The 26148-nt window shown below is 46.7% G+C and overlaps 1 protein-coding gene across 2 annotated transcripts in view; it reads right to left on the bottom strand.

Annotated features, from left to right (window-relative positions):
* The window catches only part of CPPED1 (calcineurin like phosphoesterase domain containing 1), a 127440-nt gene that overhangs the window by 83708 nt on the left and 17584 nt on the right, over positions 1-26148 (bottom strand). For both annotated transcript variants that reach the window (XM_066382592.1, XM_066382591.1), the window contains exon 2: positions 21899-22117. In XM_066382592.1, the coding sequence (XP_066238689.1) occupies positions 21899-22117 (219 nt within the window). The remainder of the gene's footprint in view (positions 1-21898; positions 22118-26148) is intronic.

Here is a 26148-nt window from a genome sequence, read left to right as displayed (position 1 = left end):
TTGCCCGCCGGGTGCAAGCTAGAATTAAAGACTATGGCCCATTAGTTTTTGGCTCCGCTGTTTCTTTACCGACTGTCCAAATCCAATGCGAACCTGCACGGGCCGGGCTGCTCTGATGATGGATGGCCTTGGCCTCTGGCTTTACACCCAAGTAATATAAATGTGTGTTGGGGCGGGCTGTGGGCAGGCAGGATCCTTGTAACCTGGGGCTTGGTTTTGGGACTGAGCCTTTCCCACCCTTTTTGATGTGGGGTGGTGCAATTCCATTATGCCTCAGATAAGTGACTGTATCGGAGACTTCCTTGTTTGTATACTGGATTAAGGGCTTGGATTTCTGAACTATAAATGGGGGCAGACCGGGAGCTTGCTCTCTCTCGGTTCCTGGGATTATTAGCATTAGAGCAGAGAGCAGAGAGCAGAGAAAGGCCATGTGGAGGAGGCCAGGAGAGGCAGCCAAGATGGCAGAGTGCTGAGAAAGAAGCCAGTTTGTGCAGAGTTTGTGTAGAGAGAAGGAGATGGGGAATAGAGGTGAATAAGGCTAGTGAGCTAGAAACCTTTGATTCTAGGAAACTCGGCTAAGTCAGTAGCTTTGTGAGCACTGAATAAGTGGGTTTTGGAGCCCAGTGTGTGTTTTTACTTGCCCGCTGCGAGCAAGCTAGGATTAAAGATGATGGCCCACCAGTTCTTGGTTCCGTTGTTTCATTACCATCTGTCCGAATCCAACGCGAACCTGCATGGGCCAGGTGGCTCTGATGGTGGCTGTGGATACTGGCTTCACAAGCTCCTATGCTTTGAGCACCTGCTGTGTGTCAGATACTGTGGAAGGTTCTTGGATACTAATGAATAAATGGCAGAGAATGTGTCTTAAAGAGGTTCACAAGCTGGGAGGGAACACAAGAAGCAACACCAGCCCTGGCTTGTTGGCTCAGTGGACAGAGCGTCAGCCAGTGCATGGATGTCCCAGGTTCAACTCCTGGTCAGGGCACACAGGAAAAGCGACCATCTGCTTCTTCTCTCCCCCTCCCTCTCCCCCTTCATCCCTCCTCCCCTCCTGCAGCCAGTGGCTCAACTGGTTCAAGCATCAGCTGTGGGACTAAAAATATCTCGGTTGTGAGCATCGGCCCCAGACAGGGGTTACCCGGTGGATCCAGGTTGGAGCACCTGTGGGAGTCTGTCAATTGCTCCTCCTCTCACTTAAAATTTTTTTTAAAGTAAGTAAATAGAAGAAGCAACACCACTAGCAATTATTTATATCACTGAGTGCTTATCAGGTGCCAGATACCATGCAAACTGTTTCCCAGTTCATGTCAGTTGATCCTCCCACTATCTAATGATACAGCTATTATTTTCCATGTTTTATAAACCCTCAGGGTAGGAGAAGTTAAGCCACTAGACAAAAATTACAAGTGCTAATTAGTCGCATCTTCTGATTTCCAAACCCAGACTTTTTTTTTTAATGATAGTCTTATCGATGAACAGAACAGGTACTTTTTTTTTTTATTTATTCATTTTAGAGAGGAGGGAGGGAGAGAGAGAGAGAAAGAGAGAAAGAGAGAAAGGGGGGAGGAGCAGGAAGCATCAACTCCCATATGTGCCTTGACCAGACATGTGCAGAGTTTTGAACTGGCAACCTCAGTGTTCCCAGGTCGACACTTTATCCACTGCACCACCAGAGGTCAGGCCCCAACCCCAGATTCTTTAACTAGACTGTATATCAGACAAATGCAGCAGATGACAGCCCAAGCCAAGCAGCACATTAATGAAGTAGATGGACCGCTGAGTTTACAAGTAGAAGGAATCACTAAACACTTGTACTTCTGGAGACGTTTTCAAGACTATAGGAAATGTTGCTGACTCGCAAAGGAAGACATGGTGACGGTGATGATGATTATGACAACAGCAACGGCGCAGATGGGCATGACCGAGGGGAGGATGCTTCGACCCCCGTTTATTTTTTATTTTTATTATTTTTTACAGGGACAGAGAGAGAGTCAGAGAGAGGGACAGATAGGGACAGACAGGAATGGAGAGAGATGAGAAGCATCAATCATCGGTTTTTCATTAAGACACCTTACTTGTTCATTGATTGCTTTCTCATATGTGCCTTGACCGTGGGCCTTGAGCAGACCGAGTAACCCCTTGCTCGAGCCAGCGACCTTGGATCCAAGCTGGTGAGCTTTTTGCTCAAGCCAGATGAGCCTGCGCTCAAGCTGGCAACCTCGGGGTCTCGAACCTGGATCCTCCGCATCCCAGACCAGCGCTCTATCCACTGCGCCACCACCTGGTCGGGCAGCCCCGTTTATTGAATGCTTATTTTGTGCCAGCCCTTTTATACTCATTACCCTACTCCATCCCACTCCTCATTATATAGAGGAGTGACCAAGAGTCACACGGCCATGACAGGATGGAGCTGGGACTCGAAGCACTGAAGAAAAGAGATGCTATTAATTACCACCTCAGACTTCCCCTTTGCATTAAACACTCTTTATCTCCCGATAGGAGGAGCTGCAGTCATGCGGCAGGGTGGGAACACAGGGAGGGGGTACAGGACAATGGCCATTCTGTAACAAGAACACCACAGGGGTGATGATCCAAGCACATGAAAGAGTGAAGGTGGATAAGGTGGACAATGAAAGGGACATGTGATGAGGGGCCACCCTGTAGGAGAAAGCTCAGTCAGGAGGCAGTTGCAGAAGTCCTGGCCTCAGTGTCTCGGGCTAACAGGGCAGCGGGGAGTCAAGGCTACAGGGAAGGTGGGCAGGATAGGCAGGGGTGGGTGGGGAGGAAAGAAGGCTCAAGAATGAATCCAAAAAGTTCACATCTTTATGATTAAGGAAAAATAATATACCACCAAACAAGAAGTAAACTTCAAGAAGAGAGTGATTTGGTTTTCATACAATGAAGTTGAGGAGTGAGTGGAACAACCAGGCAGATGTATCTAGGGAGAAGCACAGAGTGAGATCTTGCCGGGGGTGGTAATTTGGGAAGCAACTAGAAGAAGTGGTTGTGGAAGTTTCCATTAGTCAGATTCTTTGTTGCAAACAACTGACTCTAGCTAGTTTAAGAAGAAAAGCACTTTATTAAAGTATATCAGGTAGCAGTGAGTCCTAAAGAAAGATGGAAAACCACGTTTTGAGGCTGAGAGGATGTTGGGCGGATAAAATGTATTATGCTCACTTTGTTAAAGATAACACGAGGAGGCAGTCGCCCAGGTGATATTAATGTGTGTTGGGGTGGGCTAGGGGCAAGCAGAATCCTTGTAGCCTTGGTTTTGGGATTAAGCCTGTCCCACCCTTTTTGATGTAGGGTGGTACAATCCAATCATGCCTCAGAGGTGACTTTGTATTAGAGACTTCCCTACTTTGTATATTGGAAGCTTAGAGGTTGTGAAGCTACAGTATAAAGTGGGGGCAAAACCGGAGTTTGCGCTCTTGGTTCCTGAGGTTAGCATGAGAGAGCGGAGAGAGTAGAGCCAGCAGCTAAAGGAGGCCACGTGGAGGAGGCCAGGAGAAGCAGCCAAGATGGCGGAGTGCTGAGTGAGATGCCAGTTTGTGCAGAGTTTGTATTTGGGATAAGGAAGGGAGAACTGAGGAGAAGAAGGCTGGTGAGCTAGAAACCTTTGATTCTAGGAAACTCGGATAAGTCAGTGGCTTTGTGAGCACTGAGTGTGACTGGGTTTTGGAGCCCAGTGTGTATTTTTACTTGCCCGCCGGGTGCAAGGTAGGATTAAAGGCTATGGCCCATCAGTTTTTGGCTCCGCTGTTTCTTTACCGACTGTCTGAATCCAATGCGAACCTGCATGTGAATGGCCATGATGGCGGCTCCTGGCTCTACATTTGGCGTAGTCGGCAGGATTCGATACAGATCGGCAAGGAGCCTTTGAGTGGTGGAGTAGAGGACTGGCTAGTGTTAGGGTTCCCCATGGCTGTCCTCTTGGGGATCGTAGGCTGGCTGACTTTTACAGCCATGCGTGAGGAAACCGAGAGCTCTGTGGAAGAAGTTGCCTGGGACCTGCAAACCGAGCAGCGGGAGGAGCTGGAGCAAACACAGGAGAAACCGATGCTGACCCTGGAGCTGGAGGAAATGCTGGAGGAGGAGGCCAACCAGGTGTTCGAGATTCGCCTGGAAATGGAGCAAATGCTGGAGGAGGATTCAGAGGTTCGTGAGTTGCAGCTTGCCCTGGATGTTGCGGAGAGCCAGCAGCAGCAGGAGGCCGGGGCTGAGGCTGAGGCTGAAGCTGAGGCCGGGTCCGGAGCTGCAAGGTCTGCGGAGCAGATGGCGGCGGCAGCCCGGGGCTTGAGCCTGGCAGCGGGAGCTGGTGTTTTCAGTTCCTCTTTGGAGGATGAGGAGAATTGGACTGGAGTTGTGATCTGCAGTCTCCAGAAGATGGAAGCCCAGCTGGAAGGAGCACCTACTACAGCCCTGGTAGGTCTGCGATTTTGGGGACATAGGATGGACATGCTATCTGGAGCAGAGATGGAAATGCTGACTGCCATTGCCATGTGCCCCTCTTTGGGACAGTGTAAGACCTGCCAGGACGGCAGGAATGAGGGGGGTGGCTGATGACCCACGTGCGTGGACTGATTTCCTGGACTACGACCGGAGTGGGCACTGGCTCCTTTGTTGGATAGATTTACGAATTACGGATTTTGGACAATGTGAAATACCTGATGGGGGTGGGGGGTGGCTTTGCTGGAAGCACTCCCCTGCCCCGGGAAACTTTTCCCATAGGCTGAGGACATTTTGCGCTTTGGGCAAAGTGCTCAGAGACTGGTGAAGTGTACCTTTGTAATTGTTGAAACTGTATGATTTTTGCTATTGTAATTTGTGTAATGTTCTAATTTCCTTGCATAGGGATGCCGGTGATGTAAATTGTGGGTAGTAAAGTGAGCATAGGGGTGGATTGTTGGGCGGATAAAATGTATTATGCTCACTTTGTTAAAGATAACACGAGGAGGCAGTCGCCCAGGTGATATTAATGTGTGTTGGGGTGGGCTAGGGGCAAGCAGAATCCTTGTAGCCTTGGTTTTGGGATTAAGCCTGTCCCACCCTTTTTGATGTAGGGTGGTACAATCCAATCATGCCTCAGAGGTGACTTTGTATTAGAGACTTCCCTACTTTGTATATTGGAAGCTTAGAGGTTGTGAAGCTACAGTATAAAGTGGGGGCAAAACCGGAGTTTGCGCTCTTGGTTCCTGAGGTTAGCATGAGAGAGCGGAGAGAGTAGAGCCAGCAGCTAAAGGAGGCCACGTGGAGGAGGCCAGGAGAAGCAGCCAAGATGGCGGAGTGCTGAGTGAGATGCCAGTTTGTGCAGAGTTTGTATTTGGGATAAGGAAGGGAGAACTGAGGAGAAGAAGGCTGGTGAGCTAGAAACCTTTGATTCTAGGAAACTCGGATAAGTCAGTGGCTTTGTGAGCACTGAGTGTGACTGGGTTTTGGAGCCCAGTGTGTATTTTTACTTGCCCGCCGGGTGCAAGGTAGGATTAAAGGCTATGGCCCATCAGTTTTTGGCTCCGCTGTTTCTTTACCGACTGTCTGAATCCAATGCGAACCTGCATGTGAATGGCCATGATGGCGGCTCCTGGCTCTACAGAGGACAACAGCAGCGTATCAAATCACATGCAAAAACGCTTCCAGGGAGAAACGCTGGCCTAAGCACAGACCACCTCCACCCCACCCACCCATCCCCTGACACTGCGGATGGCCATGTGGATGCTCATAATGTGGGACCCTGCCAACTGGGCTCCTGGAAAGTGGATATAGCTGCCAAGGCCCTCACCAGGATGCATCTGCCTCCTCTTAAACTCTGCGTCAGGTGGGTCTGCGTGGTTAAAACCAGGTCTCATGCCTGAGTCCTAGCTGCAAGGGAAGCTGGAAAGAGTGTCAGGGCATCTCGTTTCAATCATAGCAGGCAGTCTCTGCCTCCCTCCGGACACAAATGGGAGAGAGTGAAGTTCAAAGGCACTGGGACGTCAAGAAGGATAAATGTTCACTGTAAGTTTTCTAAATAATTGATTATTAAATTTTATATGTCTCAGAATGAACAGAGTTTAAGATGGTGATGCTAACATTTTGGACAAGATGGTCACATTCATCCTTAGTGGAGTGTAGAGACTGCTATAATGAAATGGCCTGTTTTTCATGCTGTGAGAGCCCTGTGGTCCTGGGGTGGGCGACATCAGCAGATGGGCTCACAGAGAAAAACAAACCCATTCAGAAGTGCTGCGAACCTCCTACAGCATGTGCCAAGTGTGGGACTCTGGGGACCCATTTTTAATTTACTGATAAAGGAAATTTTAAAATGTGACATCTTTGCTTACTGCTGCACTGATCTGTTAAACAAAGAGAAGCGATTCCCAGGCCAATGTCATCCTATTAACATAACCTGATCATGCTGCTGTGGCCCAGGGCTGGCGGGACGGCCTAGATCGCAACTAAACACCCGTTTCCGCGTACAGAAACGGGGCCTCACCCTTACGTAGTTACAGAGACACATCATTCTGTGTTTTGCGGGTTTAGGTCCAAAAGCACACCTAGGGTCCTCAGAATGCTGGTAGGGAACCTTGTCCTTCCCCCTCAGCATCCTGTCTTCCTAATGTTTATGCAGCCTTGGCCATTTGGCGGGCAGCAGATAAAGGATTCCCTAGCGGGGCTGTACTCTCTGGGGGTGGAGCCTTGCTCTGTGTTACTGCGCCGGGCTCAGCCCCCACATAGCGTCACCAGTGGGCGGCGCTGGGCAAGTCCTCAGGCCTGACGGTCCGCTCATGCAGGATAGGGGACAATAAAAACACTATCATTTCATCATGATACAGCTGCCTTGGTGGCTCTACAGTGAAGCGAGTACTACTTTTTATAGTAGCAAGCTCTGCCCAATTTCTGGTGGCCACTTACATTTACCCAATGATAAGAAAGGAATCAGGGAATTTTTCAGAGTGATTACTTGAAAAGAAATAAAAGAAGGCTAAGGATACTGGCAACTCAACTGAACTTAGTAAACCTGCTGTTTGTTTTCCAGAAGTTTGGGCTTCATTTCCAGACAAAATATCTTTCATTAATACTGTGAAAAATGAAGTTAGTCTTACAAAAAAAGGCACCTGGCTGACAATTTTGTCGTCTTTCAAGAAAAACTAATACCGTATTTCCCCATGTATAAGATGCTCCCATGTATAAGACACACCTTAATTTTGGGACCTAACATTTGAAAAAAAAAATGTATTACATGAAGTTATTGAACTCAAATTTTATTCACCATAAAATTCATACAACTCCTCAAGAAGCGCAAAAGAGTGGGAAATGCAAATTAAAAAAAAACACCCTACAACCACTGTATAAGACACACCCAGTGTTGAGACCTCAAATTTTTGAAAAATGGGTGTGTCTCATACATGGGGAAACACGGTAACTGGTTTCTTCGGAGCAGTCAGTGGTGGCAGGAAGTTTGACTTTCTTTTCTGTATGCCTTTTGATACTGTTGGATTTGATTTGGTTTTTCAAACCCTGAGCGCTGCAGGCAGGGCTACCCGATGCTACTCTACAAGGGAGCGTTCTCTAACCCACCGGACCAGACCAGGGCTGTACAACGCACCTCATGGCGTCACTCAGCACACGGGCCTCGCTCACGAAGGCCGCCATTTTATTTCCCTCGCATGGCTCGTGGCTTCCCTCCTCTCTCTCTCTCTGGCTGGCCTCCACGCTGCCTGAAGACAGCACTGGGCTGTTCCTTGCTAAGCAGTGCCAGGCACATGAGCAGACCCTCCACATTTTCTTGCTGTTAATCCATCAGACAAACAAATGACAAATGAATTAAGTTCAAATACCGACTTCAACTGCCAACAGTCAAGGGCACAAGCAGAGATCAGTGGAACAGGGGACACGGAGGCACAAGCAGGCTTGAGTGAAATTTGAGAAAATGATTCATTACTTCAACTGCAAACATTTCCTTTCATCTAGGCTCAGAGAATTTATGGAGCCATAATCCTTTCCATCTCAAATCCATTCCATTGTCTTTTTCTAATTAATTGAGGTATGTAAATTCATTGATCTGGAACTTCGCAAGCATCAACATTACTCATGTCGTGATCCAGCACCGCATTGCTAACAGATCAAGCCTAATCAGGTTCCACCGGTTTTTAAATTGCACACATTATTAGACAGGATTCATTTAATTTTGTATCTAGCAGCTACAGCTTATTACATTGGCTGCTCCCAAACATTTATCGCAACTGTTGAATCTGTACTAGGAGTGAACTTAGTCAGGATACAATTAATAAAATAAACTGTTTGACCGAATAGGGAGCTCTGATGTGACAGAAAATATACTTTAATGTGTCTTGGAAGAAAAAGATTAAGGAAGGTCTATTATCCAAGTGAGATTTCTAAAGATGCTACATTACATATCAACATAAAATTTCTTCACAAGGATATTTATGGATTAGGAGAGCAGTATTTCACCCAAATAATGTAATGAAAAAAGAAAGGAGTAATAAATTTTTTATACAACCCAAATAATATATACTGAAAAGAACATACCATGGCTTCCCAATAAACTATTCAGGAACTGGAGAGAACACTATAGAATCTCAAACACCCGATGAGTTTATAAATTCTGGATGTTGGTCAAATAAGTTTGTAAATATGATATATATGTTTGCTCACTTATCGTTTGTATTGGGTGTGGGGGACAGGCTGCAAGCAGGCCAGGCTGTTATAGCCTAAGGCTTAGTTTTAAGACTAAGCTTTTCCCCACAACCTTGACTGTTGCATGATGTGGGGTGGTGCACTCTCATGAGGAACCCCATTAAGCCTCAGATAAGTGACTTTGTATCAGAGGCTTCCTTGTTTGTATACTGGATTAAAGGTTTGGATTTCTACACTATAATGTGGGGTAGACTGGGAGCTTGCACACTCTCTCTCTCTCTCTCTCTCTCTCTCTCTCTCTCTCTCTCTCGTTCTCTGTTCCTGAGATTAACATTAGAGAGGAGAGCAGAGAAAGGCCACGTGGAGGAGGCCAGGAGAAGCAGCCAAGACTGCGAAGTGCTGAAGGAGAAGCCAGTTTGTGCAGAGTTTGTGCAGAGAAAAGGAGATGGGGAACAGAGGTGAATGAGGCTAGTGAGCTAGAAACCTTTGATTCTAGGAAACTTGGATAAGTCAGTAGCTTTGTGAGCACCGAATGAGTGGGTTTTGGAGCCCCATGTGTGTGTTTTTACTTGCCCACCAGGTGCAAGCTAGGATTAAAGGTAATGGCCCACCAGTTCTTGGTTCTGTTGTTTCATTACTGTCTGTGCAAATCAAATGCGAACCTGCATGTGAATGGCCACGATGGCGGCTCCTGGCTTTACACTGGGTATTACACAACGGGTGTCCTCAGCAGTCTTGGCATTTAAATGAGCTCCGTTTGTTTTCCAACCTCTCTATTTTTTTTTCACTTCACATTCTGATCACTTGACCAATTATTTGATAATTAAACTCCTTTAGGATCATGCCCCTTTTTAGCATTTCATTAGATGCAGAAAATAGGCCCATCAAAGAGGTGAAACGTTCCAATTCTAGATGAGTGTTCGCAGAAAAAAACAATGATAGGAAAGATGCGAATATTCTCATCAGCTAAGCAGAAGCCTGAGAGACTCCAGTTTTGTCTACACCACATCGGTTTGCTAGGGGATTCTGCAGGCTTCCACAGCATCCATCCACCGTCCCCAGAAAACCCCTTGGAATGGCGGAGGGTGGAAGTGGGCTCCAGAGAGCTTCTGCTCAGAGGGCTGGTCCAGCACCTCCAGGCAGACCGTCAGAGGGTCTCTGCCAAAGGCTTCGACAGTCACGGTCTGCCCGAAGGGAAAGCTTCCTTAGATGGGGGTCGAAAACAAGAGCACTGAGATCATAAATGATGTTTGTGCCTTGGCTCCTTATCCTTTTGTTGAGGAAGGTATAGACCTCCCCACAACCTCCCCAAAGCATCAACGCAAACACACTAGATTTTGCCCACTTTATGGGTCTCACTATCCATGAATCTGGAACCCAGGTTATCTAGATCCGCCTGTAGAATTCCCCCATTGGAATTATATTACTTAGTGCCCCAGATGGGAAATCCTCATTAAAAGTTCCTTTCAATCTAAGATTTTCTATTAAAATCTGTGTCTCTCTTACATATGTGTATGATTTTGTTTCCTAGACTACTCTGTTTTCTCTCTGGCGAAAGTTCTACCTTATCCACCACAACGGCCCTATCTGCTCTGCTTCCCTCCCTCTGGTCTTGACTTCCTATACGAACTTCCTTTTTCTTTGGTCTTGATTGGTCGAGTCTTTTTTCACTGCTTGTTTCCGTTCATTTAAAGACTTCTCAAATGTTTCATGGAACAAAAAAATAAAACAAAGACCTCTCAATTTTCGGTTTCGATCCAAACACTGGAAACCAGAGAGAAAGAATGCGGAAGGGTTTTTTCCTTCCTTAATCCAAAGGCAATTGTTAACCAGCTCCTGTTATTCAGCTCCAGTCATTTATTCTCATTGAATAATCAGCTGTCCACGTTTTCCTAGCTACAATTAAGAAGCATTAGCCTTTAATTAAAGGTAGGGTTTCTACCACTGAATTTATAATCCTGTCGATTATAATATCCGCATATCGACTAAGAGACAGTTCCAACCAGTCAAACCCCTATGTGCACGTGGAGACGGGCTCTTAGCCCGGGGTCACGGGGATCTGTGAATCTGGATGGAAAGAAAACACTAATCTCTGGTTGGTATTTAGCATTTCCTTCTACTATGAAGTTGGGCAGAAAATCATAGCGGTATTAATGTTCTTGTGGTTTTTCACCAACAGAAAGTACCAGGATTTTCCCCATCCCATTACAGTTGTAAATACCTCACAATACTATTGAAGCTCAGCACCACTTTGAAAGGATGGCAGTTGTGAGACCGCTGTTAGGTTGTGCTATATAATAGATCAACAAAGAGGCATGTATATCATTGCATGGAGTAATTTTTAAAACATTCTGATCACTATATTTCAAGATCATTGGTTTCCTTTGAAATCCCATGTGTTTCATTTTAAGCATTTAAAAACACCTTTCTGAGAGGTGGTCCGGAGGCGTCACCAATCCCGCCAACAGGGTCGGGTCGAAGGCACAAAACAGGTAAGATCTGGGAACAAAGAGCTGACACGCCAGCAGTGAGCGAAGCCCCCCCTTGACCCCCCCCTCGCCCCCCCCCCCCCTCGCGCCACCACGTGGCAAACGCTGGCGGGTGGGTGGGCGATCACCACTGCCAACACGCGGCTTCGGAGCGCACACCTAATCACAGACAACTTTTTAAGTAATGCTCCAAGTTCCCTAATTAGCAATATTAGGTAAATTAGCTCAAACCACTTTCAATCAGCCTCAGCAGAAGGGAGGTAGTGTCGCTGATTGCCTGGCTGCTTTAACAGCGCTTATAATGGATGTGAAGGAGCCCGGAGCAGTGGGCCGGCCAACGGCTGCAGGGACACCGCGCAGCACCCCCCACACTGCAGGGACACCGCGCAGCACCCCCACACCCCGCCACCCCAGGGCCTGGTGGGCCTGCAGCCGAGGCGCCTCACTCTCTGGCACTCATGTGCCCCCCCCCCCCCTTACGTTTCTGTATATTAAACCGTATAGCAAATTGTCTCCAATCTTGCCATTATTCAGACCCTAGAACAGGCACTTAAGAATAAAAACTCAAGGCTAATTATACAGCTGAGGAAATGAACCAGAGTTAACTAAGCTTCTTTTAACATTGAACAACAACAAATCCTAGTGTAACAGGGACAAGAGGATGTCTGTGCAACGGAAACTCTGGAGTTCCTCCAGCGCGGCAGGAGGTGCAGGAAACGCATCACTTGTGTGACAGGGGCTGAGACACGGGTGCACAAATGACATCACATGTTAGGAGAGTGCCGGTCATCCTGAGAGACGTCCTCCCGGGAACCACGCAGCAAACCGGCTGGCGGCCACTCAGGGCGAGCGCTCGCGCAGATCCCGAGCCCAGCCGATCCATCTTGACCTCCAGCCTGGAGGAAATCTGACCTGCGTGTGCGAGAAGAACCTCGAGAGCAGCACGGTTCCGGTTAGCTCTCGCACCAGGCGATTTTCGTGCCTGACTGTGGCTAGGCGAGAGGGCTCCCAGATCATGAGATTCCAATCCAGGGAATGCAATGCCATTATTATAAGCCTCTATGTATCGATATAGAAAGATTTTTCCCGATGATGGAAAAGGAAAAAGTCACAGAACAATGTGCACAGAAGGATGATATTGACATAAAACAGGCTGCTTACGGACGCTAAGGGAAGGACTTGGGGGATGGGAAGGTTCATATTTATTCTAGATATAGATTTTAAGTCTTTGCACAAATGTATTCACATATTACTTGCATAATTTAAAAAATCTAGTAACAATAAAACAGATCTGTATCTACCTGAGGGTAAATCTTACCAAAGATTAGAATGAAAAGAATTTCATGTTTCCATGTGTCCATATTCCTTATTTCCATGGAATTTTGTCTCTTTTATTCACGGATGTAGCACAAACATCTAGAACAGTGCCTGGCACAAAGCCAGCACTCAATAAAAATTTGTTAAAGAGGTGAATTTATTCATTTAATCCAGAAATTTGTATTGCGTGCCCATCACGTGCTAGCTCCTTAAGGATCATGGGAAACATACAATGATTTATCTGACCAGCATTCACCGAATACCTTTCACATGCCCAACAATGTTGGGGACAAGATGGACATGTGCCCTGACCCGGACACACGCACCCACTGCCCTTTAGAGTGCAGACTTCATCTTGGGGGAAGGTGAACTTGTAGAGGGTTGGAGAAGTGAGATAAGGCCTTTTCCTGGCCAGAGCCTTAATCCTGGCTTTGGTTTTCAAAATTCTGACTCTCAGCCTTTGCTTATCTTAGTCTGTCTTGACCAGAATTATGCTCATGAGTCTGTGCCTGCCGAATTGGGGGAAAATGAATACCAGCCTTCTTGGACTGTGTGAACTACAGAAGGACAAATGGCTTACTCTCTGCCTGAGGCCCAGGGCACCAAAACATTCCATCCTGGCTCGATGGCTTTATTCCCCAATTCTATCCATTCATCAGAGAATCAGAAATCTCCAGGCGGAAAAGTCTTGATGGTCATTTGGCCATGGCTACTCTTATCTGGAGCTTGACCCAAGCCATTCACATCTAATTTAAGGTGAGGGGCTACCTAATTGGACGAAATAGAACTTTTCAGGTCTCACTTGGGCCTTTCTGGAAAACCACAATTCCACTGAGCAGTGCTTCTACTTCACACTCCTAAGGCATCTTCCGCTCTGTGGATTCCTTTCCTCTGCAGCCTCTGCAGCCCTATCTGCTGAAGCCCTATCTGCTGAAGCCCAGTTCTGCTCCACCTTGGAGTTTAGACTTCCAACCTAAGTGGATTATTCTGCACTGACCTACAGCAATTGCCTCTGTGCACATACTCTCTCTTTCAATTTCTCAGAATTGTTTCTGAATTCAATTTCATTTTCATATTCAGTCGCTTTGGTTCCTACAAAAATGGCCCCTAAAATTCAAATGTAAGATGCCCTGCATCATTCTAACTTTGAAACTAAGTTGCGATTACTGTGTAATAGGTGAACAGAAGTTAACTTGAGGAACATTAAACCAGAGGGAAGATAAAACCATCTGCTTCTAGCGATGAAAGGTTTCTTCACCCATAAATCCAAAACTATCAATATTGAAGGTCCATATGTTCTTATCCAAAATCCTCTCTGGCTCAGCTATCATTTGAAATTTGGAGTTTTTCAAACTAAAACCAATACTGGGCACACCTTAACGCGGGTCTTAAGTAATATATTGCTAGCAAAATATATATATGAACATATGAATATTCTCACTAAGTAGGATAAATAGAGACTATAAATAGCCTCATATCAGTTGAGGTCAGTTTTGCTGCCAACTGAAACAGTTTTTTTGTTTGTTTGTTTGTTTTTTTGTATTTTTCTGAAGCTGGAAACGGGATAGACAGACTCCCGCATGCGCCCGACCGGGATCCACCCGGCACGCCCACCAGGGGGCGATGCTCTGCCCACCAGGGGTCAATGCTCTGCCCCTCCCGGGCGTCGCTCTGTCACGACCAGAGCCACTCTAGCGCCTGGGGCAGAGGCCAAGGAGCCATCCCCAGTGCCCGGGCCATCTTTGCTCCAATCGAGCTTCGCTATGGGAGGGGAAGAGAGAGACAGAGAGGAAGGAGAGGGGGAGGGGTGGAGAAGCAGATGGGCGCTTCTCCTGTGTGCCCTGGCCGGGAATTGAACCCGGGACTTCTGCACGCCCACGCCAGGCCGACGCTCTACCACTGAGCCAACCAGCCAGGGCTAAAACAGTTTTGAAATTAAGAAAAACTTCTTACTTTTTACAGCTTTCTGAATTTTGGAATGGCAGATAAGGGATTATGCGTGTATATATGACCCAAATCAAAGAACCAGGTCAAGGTCTCCTGACCATCCCACATAAAGATTTTTAAGCACATATGTGTGGTTGTCTTCCTGGATATTTTGATCAAGTTCTGTTTTGGAAACCCTAAAGGGAAAGGTCAAATAAACCTGATTTGGTTTTTCAAATTGTTGTTTACAAAGCAAAACAAAACCTACAAACTTAAAGCATTTCCTTTGAAAGCTGAGCAAGACAAGTAATGATAGTTTTCTTGATTAACAGCATTATCTTTTACAGTTGAAGGGACTTTTCACAAACCACTTACATACACACAACAACTATACACAATACATCTGTTGGCAGTGAATCAGCACCAGGTGTTAGGCCAGTTGAGTCAGATTGGACCTCAGTTTAGCAGCCACGATACTTCAATTCTGGCTAAGAAAGAACTCAGAGCCAAGACTCAAACTATAAGAGAAAGTTTATTTAGAAAGTTACAGAGGTAGAAGTGAGTCATAGAAGAAATGGGCTCAGGAAACGTGTTACAGAGGCAAAAGAAAGAGACCTTGGAGCTTAGGAGAAAGAAAGAGGCAAGGGCCTGACCAGGCGGGGGTGCAGTGGATAGAGTGTCGGACTGAGACATGGAGGACCCAGCTTCGAAACCCTGAAGTCGCCGGCTTGAGCACAGGCTCATCCGGCTTGAGCGCGGGCTCACAGGCTTGAGCGTGGGGGTCGCAGGCTTGAGCGTGGGATCATAGACATGACCCCATGGTCGCTGGCTTGAGCAAGAGGTCACTCATTCTGCTGTAGCACCCCCCCACCTCAGGGTCAGGGCACATATGGGAAAGCAATCAATGAACAACTAAGGAGACTAAGAAGCCACAACAAAGAATTGATGCTTCTCTTCTCTCTCTCTTCCGGCCTGTCTGTCCCCAAAAAAAGAAAAGCAAGAGGCAAGGGAAACCAAACTTGGGGGTGGGGACAGACAAGGGTGTGCTCCATAGAGAGAGCCTCACATCCTGGGGGCGGGGCCCTTGTTTCCCCAGGGTTTCCCTCGCTTTCACCTGGGGCTTCCACCTGGGCAATCTCCTGTAAGTGGCTCATCGGCCGTGCTCTGCCCATGTCTGTCTGTCTACCACATAATAAAAAGCAAAAAAAAAAAAAAAAAAAGCAGGGCCCTGAGCATTTTAGTCTAGTGAGTGCTTTTCAAACTGGACTGTCCAGAAGATTCACCAGGGGCTGTGACAAGGCTGACTGTCTCACTGGGTCTTGGTGGGGCAGAGTCTGCATTTCACACAAGCTCCTGGCTGCTCTCTGGGGTCCACCTTCTGTGTAGGGAGGCCGCCGTGGGAAGTGCATGGAGTCAGTCGAGTCTGGAAGTACAAGGACTTGAGTTAGATCCCGACTCCATCACTTAACAAGCTGAGTGACCCTAGGATAAGTACTTGACTGCTCTGAGCCAGTTTCTACCATCGGTAAGAACAGAAATGCCAATGACACCTCCTTTTCATGACTATAATGCATTGGTGAGCTAGCAACACAGATCCGGGCAGGTAACAGACCCTGAATCCATGCTATGCCATCTGTGGCAGGCTAAGTAATGACCCCCTAAGATGTCCACATCCCAATCCCTGGAATCTGTGAAGCCGTTACCTTATCGGACAAAAGGGGAATTTACAGATGTGATAAATTAAGGAGCTTGAGATGGAAAGATTAGGTTATCCGGATGGGCCAGTGTAATCACAAGGGTTCTTATAAAAGTGAAGCAGGAGGGTAGGAGTAATAGAGAAGATGAAAGAATCAAAAGTCAGCACAGAGAGAAGGCGCAGTTTCTGGCTCTGACGATGGAGAAAGAAGCCAAGATCCAAGAAATGAGGCCAGTCTCTAGAAGCAGACCCTTAGAAGGAAGGCTTCTCTGAAGGTCCATTTTAGACTTCCGACCTCCAGGATTTGGAGAGGATAAACGTGTGTTGTTTCAAGACACTAAGTTTGTAGTAATGTGTAAAACAGCCAGAGGAAGCTCACAAACCATCCACGGGAGAATGCCAAGGCAGGCTTGCCTCTCTTACACAGCAAGGGATCGGAGGCAGAAAGGACGTCAGGGAACGGCTGCCCCGGTGGAGGTCAATACGCAAAGAATTCTTCAAGGACATTTTATATCAAAGGAAGAATTCCTCCCACATTATCTGTTTTGTTAGGTTTTGGCAATTTTTAATATAAACAGGGCTGTACATATGTGTTAAAAACAAACTATGCTAGCCTGACCTGTGGTGGCACAGTGGATAAAGCGTTGACCTGGAAATGCTGAGGTCGCCGGTTCGAAACCCTGGGCTTGCCTGGTCAAGGCACATATGGGAGTTGATGCTTCCTGCTCCTCCCCCCCTTCTCTCTCTCTGTCTCTCTCTCTCTTCTCTCTCTCTCTCTCCTTTCTAAAAAAATGAATAAATAATATTAAAAAAAAAAATTAAAAAAAAAAAACAAACTATGCTAAAGGCAGAAAAGAATCTCTTACATTCTAATTTGTATCATCACGTTCCCATCTTCGGCTTCGCACATAATTGCTGGAATCTAGCAAGGTTCCTGAGAGCCGTATCAGTGTGTTGATGCCTCAGCGACAGAAGAAAGGAACCCTGGGCTTGAGAGTGAAGCACTGAACATCTATGGTCTCAATGTCTGTGTGGCAGGCAGTTAGATGGACATGAGCAGAGCAAGGTCTCCAGGCCAGGCCACCAGGGCAGAAAGCCCCAGGTGCCTAGCAAGGGGCACAACTGGGAAAACAAGGGACCTTTCCTCCCTTAGCTGGTCATGCGGTTTAGACCCCTCATTTCCTATCCCTGGCCATGGGATTCGGACCCCCCGTGACCTTTCTTCCCCTGGCGTATTGCTAGTCATGGTTTTAGGTCCCCTTAGAGGAGGAACAAACAGGAAAGCCGGAGAACAGCGCTTAAGCATTAACCCCTAAAGCTGACACCTAGACCTCAGCTGTGTTTCAGCTCCAGGCCCAGAAAAGCAGCAAACCAGACAGAGGGATGCCATGGCTGACCTCAGGCCCAGCTACATTGATGAATGACCTCTGCTCTACAGGGACCAATCAATGGAGAACACACCTGGAAAGCTGATGAATATTCTATTGAGCTTCTCCCCTGGGACCACCACTAAAATCTCCACCTTAAGATCCCTTAGGACTGAGGCCCTGGGCGCTCTCCCTTCAGGAAGCACACTCGCACCTTTCCCTTCCCCTAGGCATGTTTTCCTTGCCCTTCTCTTTCTCCTAAACTCTAAGCTATGTCAGGAGACTTGCAACCAGGGGAGCAGTGGGCAGCCACAGATTGTCCCGGGCTCACCCCCTGAGCCTGTCTCCAAGGTTTTCTCTTCTCTAACCATCTTCTTGCATGGCCAATAAATTCTTCCTTTACTTGCTGCACTTTTGTCTCTTGATTGAATTCTTTCTCTCAAGAAAACAAGAATCAAGGTCTCGTAGCCCCCCCTGTGACATTGGTACCATCTTCACTTGCTATTTACAGTGTGGCTTCTCCCATTGAGAAGCGCCATGAAAATAAGGAAATACCAAGATAACAAAAAAGGTGTCTGCAGAACGAAATGTGTTTTAAAACAACGGATTTGGTCCTGCATTCTTGGGCTCCGGCAGCTCCTCTTACCGTCCCTGGTTCTGCCTTCCCCTTAGCAGTTGCTGAGCTGGGCAGAAGGACCTGGGTGTCTTATGTCCAACTATTGCAGGCGCAGCTTCCGGCACTTGTTACTGGCACTGAATTTGCACACAATAAATATTTGTGGATGAACAAATATATGATAGATGTTTGCAATGGAAAAGCATATTAAGACTTTCATTAGAAAAGGAATTATCCATAAAGTTCTTTTTCCCCAGTTTGAACTTAAAACTACTAGGGCCAAGATATTACTTAGGGTAGAATTGAAAGTATGCTTTCTGATTTTATTTGCCTATTAATATATGATTTGATAATGAACAATGTGCTAAGCAGTCAAAGCAAATAATTACTTTTCTAGTGCCTGCCCCTGCATACGAAGGAAATGAGGGGGAAGCCACTAATTGCATATTAAAAAATGGTAACTAGTTTTAAAACATTCTGTTCAATCTCAACCCACAACATTCAAAACAGTCACAGTCCTTTCACTGGCTCGGTTATAATGCCACAAAACAGTTCAAATCTTCAGAACAGATGTAAATTCTGCTTGGGTCACAATGAATATAAAATATACATGTTCAAAAGTTTGCCAGTTCACATTTACAAGGTCTTCTGATCAACCATTATAGTTGATCATAAAAACTGTATCTTTTAATTTCCTTATTTCAGTATATTTTATTTAAGAAGCAATGAATCTCATGGAAAGTCATTATTTAAAATCTTATTTTGAAATATTGAGGCAGGATAGTAAGAAACTAGGAAAATTTCTTGGCAAATGGAATGGTGAAACTGAGATAGTTAAACGGCCGAGCAATTTATAGCCAGATAATAAATCGCAAGGTCTTATCTTCCCTAACCAAGGACACTGAGGAGTGAGTGGTCTATACTTTCCAGACCATGCCAGGACAGACTGACTTTGGTCCTGGTCCCTCTTCAGTGACATTCTCTGCAGGTGAAACTGACCATAGAATGATCCTGATCCCATAAACTGATTTTGATGAATCAGTAAATCAAAGGACCCACCTGGAAAGCTGATAACTAGTCTATTGAGACCCTCTCCTAAGACCTCCCCTAAAATTCTCGCCTTTAGAAAACAGATAAAAACCCTTCAGACGACGAACCCAGTGCCCGCTGTCTGGAGCACACCCGCACCTTCCCTCCCCTTCTTTCCTCAGGCATGTATCTTTGCTTTCTTTCTCCTGAGCTCTAACGGTCCCCAGGACACTGACAAGCGGAGGAATAAGCAGGCAGCGGCAGCTTGTCCCAGGCTGACACCCTAAACTGGTCTCCCAGGGTCCTCCTTTTGTCTGTGTAACTTGTTTCCTGAGTCCACGCAGCCCAGCTGGCTCACTTCTTCTGCCTCTGTGACTTCCTAAATGGCCAAGGCAGCCCTGCCCAGCCCCAAGCCTTCCTCACATTTCCAAAGTTCCAAGGCAGCCCTGCCTAAGCTCACCCGTGATGCTTCTGCTACCCTAAGCCCTTCCCTTGTTTCACTGTCCCCAGCTTTAATAAACACTCTCAAAATCACCTGGACTCGTGTTGTGAAATCTTTCCTGCATGAAGTCAAGAAACCACACATTGCAGACTGTGCTGGGGCAGACCCATCTCAGTCCTGGTCCCTTTCTGGTGACAGTATGACTGAATGCATAAACATAATTCCGAACAAGTCAGTAAGCATCTATAAGAACATGTTATATAATTCTAGTGGGTCTCGTAACACTCTATTTTCAAAGAAAGGTTACCACTGGTCAGAGAAAGGTTAAATTCAGAATCTGATTTTCAAGTGTCTAATAAAAACAGAAATTCACTCACTGTGTGGTCCAGAGTGAGAGCTCTGGTTGATGCTACAATGCTTATTGGGCCAAATGATTCCAAAACCCCCACCTAACTGCAAATCAGACCATTTGTAAGTAGCATTAATCTTTCTGGTCAATTAACATGGCCTACCGAGACTTGGGGTCCTGCTATGATTTGTAACTCCTTTAGAAACTAGGCACTCTGTGCTTGCTTTAGCACGGTACAACCTCAGCACCTGGGAACCCTCAGCAGAGTCACCAAGGGTGGCCAAGTTCACCGGCAACTAAGATTTTGCCTCTCTACAAAACAAAGCTCAGCAGCTTCCTGTGAATGTGTTTCTCTCCCAAGCTGCTAAGATGCTCAGCACCTGAACGGAAGTGCAGAATCACCTGCCACTGCATACACAGCCCCAGACTGTTGAGGTTTTAAATTCTTGCTGCCATCAATGGGCTCTTGGCTCAGAAACCAAAGCCTTAGGAAGGTAAGGCGTCTGTCCAAGTGTACTGAGTGCCTCAGGGGCTGATGCGGAGCAGGCATCCCAGCCACCTGAGCCCTTGTTCAGGTCTTTCTCCACTACTTTATTTTCCCTCTTTTCCATCCTGTCACCTTTGTAGAGGCCCCATTGCAGGACGGGCTGCATCCCCAGAGAGGACATCACTGGGTACAACCTGGTGGAGTGGATGACTTGGCATGTGCGCATTTTTGAGTCTGTGTAAAATACTAGTAAACAATGAGGCAAGGTCTGAGGGCTCTTGCTGCTGATTACACTGCCTGGACTTTGGGGAGAGCAATTCTGGGCAGCTCTTTTTCCAGTCTTACATCTTCATTCAGGAATTGTTCTGGGTAGGTAGGCTGTCAGACAAGTGAGCCTTGATGGGGAGGAACCTATGTGCCTAGGATTACTACAAAGAGGCTCGGCTTCTAACGTCATTGAAGATCATCGCACGACCCAAGAGTCTTGGATCACAAGGTCGCAACAGGTGAAGACAAATGTCTATGGCCACTGCAGTGTATCCTGCAAGGCCCTCGGGTCATCGCTATCCCACTAGGCAGAGACCAGGACCCAGATAAGAGCGGCCACGGGGGCCGTGAGCGGCGGGGCAGTCCCCACTTGCTTATACTTGTTCCGTGGGCTTTACTCTTGCCTGGGGGAGAAGAATACGAGTAGGGGAGAGGAAAAGAGGAAGCAAGTTCTAGAAGACGTCTATTATTTTCACATTCCCAGCATCACACTCTTCTTTAGGAGAACCATCCTGTTCTTCAGACCACATGGCTGCTGGGGGGGGGGGGTGACCCCATACCCTGGCTTTAGGGGGCCATATGAGCCAGATGGGTGTTGGTGTGGGATTCTGACTGTACCATCAAGAACAGGGTACTTTCTTTCTGTTGCAGTTTCTATTAAAAGGGTGTAAACCTGGAGTCCCAGGGAATCACTACTGAGAAAGAGCCTACAGAAGAATAAAGTCAACCCAGAGGAAAGCAGGGTGGAGCAGTGCAGAATCCAAGTCTGGAAATAACCTCTGAGTCCCTGGATCCAGCCACACCTGAAACCCAACTCCACACCTGATATTTACAGTCCCCAAAGGTAACACATACCTTTTAAAGAAACTAGTTTAAGTTAGATTTCTGTCACTTGAAACTAAAAAAGCACTAACAAATACAGGAGAGATAAAAGTGCTGGAAGATTGGAAACGGGGAGATGGTCGCTTTTATGGGTGTAGTAATCTGAAAGCAGTTCAAATCTCTCCCCCGGAAGTAAAGAAAGGTGACACGTGGGACTCTGCTCCATTTTTCATATTAAGCTCAGATCGTCAGAACGGTAGCTCTGCCTAATTAACTGTGATTAATCTCGCAAATTCAGAAGAGTGTGCATTTTTCTGATGTCCGATGACACTACAACAGTCATGAAGAGGAGAACTGGGCCATGACAGAATGAGAAATCATTTTTTTGGGGGTGGGGCCAAATGCCGTCATAACTGGGTCAAGGACAAAGGCCGCGGCGACAGCCCGATCTTACCTGGCATGGCGTGGACGAGGTCTCCACACAGGACGAAGAACCTGGGCCTGGGGCTCAGCCTGTTGATGACCTGGACGGCCTGCTCGGTCAGGCGGATCTCCTGTCCCCACTCATCTCCGCCGTCGTCACAGTCCCCGGTGGCCCAGGCCTTCATCAGTCCAAACTGTGGGTCTGCGCCCTGGATGAAGTAGAACGGGCCTTTCCACTCCCTTTCCTTTGCTTAAAAAAAAAAGGGGGGGGGGGAGGAGAGAGGGGAGAAATATTATGAAATCTGTCAGGGAAAGCATCCAGGTTACTTTGCGAGCGGATACAATCTTTTCCTTAAATTAAGTAGGTCGTTTTAATAAGCTGCTGTTCAAACATATCATTTTCCTGTCATAGTCTAGAGGATTTTGATTTATAGTAATTATGCCTGGGACCTGGTGTTTCCCAAAGGCCAGGACAAACCGTGTGGGCCCTCAACAGCCACGCAACCAAGCTGTTTGTTTAAAAGCTAGCTGGCCAAAACGGAGCTCAGAGGCGCAATGGCACGCTATATAGAGGATATTAATGTTCAATAATAGCTTTTTAATTAGAATTAAAAATACCCCAAATTGAAAGCTGCCAGAAGTATTATATTTAAATGGCTAGGTGAAGTGCTCTCAAATTTTTTATGCCAGGCTAATGGCACAATTCGCACTGTTTTCGGGGGATGTGACAGGATTTTAATTATAAAACTTGGAGCGCGGAAGCTCTGGCTATCTGGAGGGAGATGCCGAGCCAGAAATGAAATCTTGAAATGAGTTACTCAATGTGGAAAAAAAAAAGAAAGAATCAATGCTAACATTTCAAAGGCGGCATGATGTGGGCACAGGGGGTGTGAGGCTGGGGGTGCGGAGGAGGGGGACAGAAAAGGAAGGGGGACTCTGGAAAGGGAGCGAGGCCACACGCCCGGAAACCATCAGGCTTGCCCGTCCAGTTGGTTCTGCTGGCCCCAAGCTCTGCCAGCCCCAGGTCTCGCCCCTCACCTGCCCCAGAACCACAGCCCTGCCTGCTTCTGCAGAGCTGCAACGGCTGCTAATGGCCACGGAAGCCCGGTGGATTTCAAACTTTCTTTCTTTTTTGGCCACAGGGTCCTGTCTTCAACGGAAACCTCACGTGGCAGACAATGCTGAAAACACGGAGCTGCCTCTGCCCCGCTGGGGTCTGGGGATGGCACAGTCTGAAGACGCCCGACCTGCGGCCCCGGTGTTTCTCCTCCAAGGAAACTGAAGCCCAGAGAAGTGACCTGCCTTGCCTAACGGCCCAGCAGCAATCAGTGACAGGGATAAAACTAGCCCACGGTTTTGAAACTGTTTTCTTTCTTTAAAAAATAAAATAAGGGCCTGACCTGTGGTGGCACAGTGGATAAAGTGTCAACCTGGAAACGCTGAGGTTGCCAGTTCAAAACCCTGGGCTTGCCTGGTCAAGGCACATATGGAAGTTGATGCTTTCTGCTCCTCCCCCTTCTCTCTCTCTCTCTCTCTCTCTCTCTCTCTCTCTCCCCTCTCTTTATAATGAATAAATAAAATCTTTAAAAAAATAAAAAATAAATTAAATAAATAAATAAATAAATAAAATAAGGCCCTGGCCGGTTGGCTCAGTGGTAGAGCATTGGCCTGGTGTGCGGGAGTCCTGAGTTCAATTCCCAGCCAGGGCACACAGGAGAGGCGCCCATCTGCTTCTCCACCCCACCCCCTCTCCTTCCTCTCTGTCTCTCTCTTCCCCTCCCACAGCTGAGGCTCCATTGGAGCAAAGATGGCCCAGGCGCTGAGGATGGCTCTGTGGCCTCTGACTCAGGCGCTAGAATGGCTCTGGTTGCAGCAGAGCGACGCCCCAGATGGGCAGAGTATCGCCCCCTGGTGGGCATGCCAGGTGGATCCCGGTCAGGTGCATGCGGGAGTCTGTCTGACTGCCTCCCCGTTTCCAGCTTCAGAAAAATACAAAAAAAAAAAATAATAATAATAAAATAAAATAATTAATATATTTTACATGTTAACTGAGTAAGTGGCTTTTCCTTTGGAAGTCATGAAAATATTATAGTATAATTTCCCAAAGCTCCTTGGGATAATCTCCTGTCTCTGTGTTTGAGTACTTCCTGGGAGCCTACTGTTCCCCAGGCCCCATTCGAGGTGCTCACCATACAGGGGTGGTCCAAGACAGGTGAGGCCCCGCTCTGCCGCACTTAGCTCTCATGGGGGAGACAGACAAGGACTAAACAGAGGATTGAGCCAGAGGGAGCCAACGGCTATGCGAGGATGAAGAGGGAAGCCAGGGCTAATTCAGATCAGACGCAGAGGGCAGGCCTCTCTGAGGTGGTGTCATTGAAGCTGAGATCTAAACAGCAAGCAGGAGCCAGTCGTCCGTAATCTCTGAAAAGTTCCATGGCCAACCTCCCATGTACCACACCTGGCTTACTGTCATCTTAAAGTGGACCTCTGGCTTTAGGTCTCCCTTCCTTCTTAATTACTTTTTCAGAACTTAAAAAGACAAGCATGCAAACAAATCAACCTGCACACACCTTTTAGAACAAATTGTGTATGTGTGTAAATCCACCAGTTTTTGACCCACAGCTCAGTGTCCGCTGCTCAGTAAATCACAGCCAGCCTGAATGCAATCTGAACAAGGACTACGTGAAACCCTGGAATAGGCATCTCACTGCTAAGGATCAGCAAGCAATCCTGCATGATGTTGGACTCAACTCAGTCACCGAGCCCTTACTACGTGTGGCAGGAAGACTCCAAGGTGGCCCCAAAGACCCCTGTGTCGTGATACTCACATCCTGTGTAATCCCTCCCCTCACCCCGAGTGTGGGCTGGACCTAGTGACCTTCTTCTAATAAACATAATATGATAATATGATATCCGTAGTAGACTAGACCAAGATATAGAAATAACCTAAGGGGCCCTTGATGGATGAATGGATAAAGAAAATGTGGTATATACATACAGAAGAGTATTCTTATTCAGTCTTAAAAAGGAAAAAAGAAGAAAATCCTGCTATTTGGGATAATATGGTTGGATGTGGAGAACATTAGACTAAGAGAGATAAGCCAGTCACAGAAAGACAAATATTGTCTGATCAAATTTATATGTAGATTCTAAAATAGCCAGGCTCATAAAAGTAGAGAACAGAATGAAGGTTCCCAGGGACTGAAGGTCCAGGAGACTGGGGAGGTGACGGCCAAGGGTACAAAGTTTAGACACGCAAGATAAAGACGTTCTGGAGGTCTACTGGATGGCATAGTGTCTATTGGTAACAATACTGTATTGCATACTTAAAATCTGCTAAGATAGATCTTCTGCTAAGTGTTCTTACTACACACACACACAAACACTAATAATAATAATAATAATAATAATAATGGTAAGATACTTTTATATACTTACCCCAAAACTCAATGAATTTACAAATCAAATATGTACAGCTTTTTACATGTCAATCATATCTCAAAACGGTTTAGAAAAGAGAGATTAGACTATAAAAGGAGTGTAGCTTTCACCTTGCTCGCTCTTCCTCACTCTCTCCGGGAGACCTTGCTTTGGAGGAAAATGGCTGCCGTGATGGGAAGAGCCCTATGGAGAAGCAAATATGGCAAGGAACTGAGGGAGGCCTCTGGCCGACAGCCTGTGAAGAACTGAGGCCCTCCATGTAACAATCCAACAGCCCCATGCAGGAACTTGGAAGAGGAGCCTCCCTAGTGGAGCTTTCAGATGAGACCACAGCCCCCACTGACACCTTGGTGGAGCCTTGTGGGAGACCCCAGGTAAGATGCACGCAGATTCCTGACAGGAACGGTGGGATAATACATAAGTTCTTTCAAGACCACAATTGTCAGGGGAGTTTGTTACATAGTAACAGACACTGATGGGTTAGGCATTAAAAATAAAGGGTCAGGAAGAGTCATGGAGAAAATAGATTCTGATGAGTGTCTTAAAGATCATTGTTAGCCTCACTTATGCATTTTACTTGAATAATAACCATTTTTGCATCCATGAATGTGTTTAGCTGTGTTTCTGTTTCTGAGACCATTTGCAGAGCGGTTTAAACTGGATAAATCAGTCAGAACCAGATCAGGGAGGTGATCGTCACCCCAAGGTTGAAGTATAAATCAGTGTCTACAACAAACAGAATTTAAAATAGTTTTCTCTAGCAAACATTTTAACAAATATGGTTTCCTTCAACAGTGATATTTCTTCTAACCCTTGTGCCGCAGCACACTGGTGTGCCAC

This window comes from Saccopteryx leptura, chromosome 4 (assembly GCF_036850995.1).
Source record: "Saccopteryx leptura isolate mSacLep1 chromosome 4, mSacLep1_pri_phased_curated, whole genome shotgun sequence".
Lineage (NCBI taxonomy): Eukaryota > Metazoa > Chordata > Mammalia > Chiroptera > Emballonuridae > Saccopteryx > Saccopteryx leptura.
This window is presented reverse-complemented; position numbering and strand designations above follow the sequence as displayed.